Raw genomic sequence first — 764 nt, forward strand, 5'->3', positions numbered from 1 at the left:
TTCTTTAATAAATTTCCTCAATGCCTCCGATCATTATATTACCGTACGTACGATATATGCATATATCGATCCATCCATTATATTCTATCCTCTTTCCCTTTAATGGTTTGTTTCAATATCTCTGCTTATGTAAGATTCCTGGAACTATTCCTCACTGAATTTATCTTGTCCCATACGACAAAGCCTCCCCTATAAATTCCCTCCACTCTTCACACATTCTCACCCACAAAACAATAAGGCTTACAAAAAGAGAAGTTTTCAAGATCCAAGCAATGGATTGTTTGGCTGATCATGAGAACTCCTCAAACTTCCACTTGACAATGCAAACCAATTTTAAACTACCATTTGATGATGATCGCCTCAACGAATTCTTAACCCACTTCCCGAACCATCAAACGACTCTCCGGATGCAAGAAATCGTCCCGAACTCTTCGTCCGTCAGCAACAACTCAACCTCTGATGATGCTGATGAAAACCAGTTCAGTGGTAGCAGCATCATTGATGAAAGAAAGAAGAGAAGAATGATATCGAATAGGGAATCAGCTAGACGATCGAGGATGCGTAAGCAGCTGCACCTTGACGAACTTTGGTCTCAAGTTCTTCGTCTCAGAACCGAAAATCACAATCTTATGGATAGATTGAACGTTGTGTCCGAAAGCCATGGTAAAGTTCTTCAAGAAAATGCGAGGCTTAAGGAGGAAGCTACGGATCTTCGAGATATTGTGACCGAACTACAAATTTGCAATTCTTACTCCATTTTCAGA

The 764-nt window shown here is 40.2% G+C and overlaps 1 protein-coding gene across 1 annotated transcript; it reads left to right on the plus strand.

Moving 5' to 3' along the window:
• Positions 1 to 272: 272 nt before the first annotated feature.
• On the plus strand, positions 273 to 722 carry LOC140969532 (uncharacterized; the record flags this gene model as incomplete). The annotated part of the gene is made up of 1 exon (XM_073430896.1): positions 273 to 722. A coding segment is annotated over exon 1 (450 nt), but the record flags the coding sequence as incomplete, so codon positions are not given.
• Between the last annotated feature and the right edge of the window lie 42 nt (positions 723 to 764).

Source organism: Primulina huaijiensis, unplaced genomic scaffold, assembly GCF_012295235.1.
Source record: "Primulina huaijiensis isolate GDHJ02 unplaced genomic scaffold, ASM1229523v2 scaffold42201, whole genome shotgun sequence".
In the NCBI taxonomy this organism is placed as follows: Eukaryota; Viridiplantae; Streptophyta; class Magnoliopsida; order Lamiales; family Gesneriaceae; genus Primulina; species Primulina huaijiensis.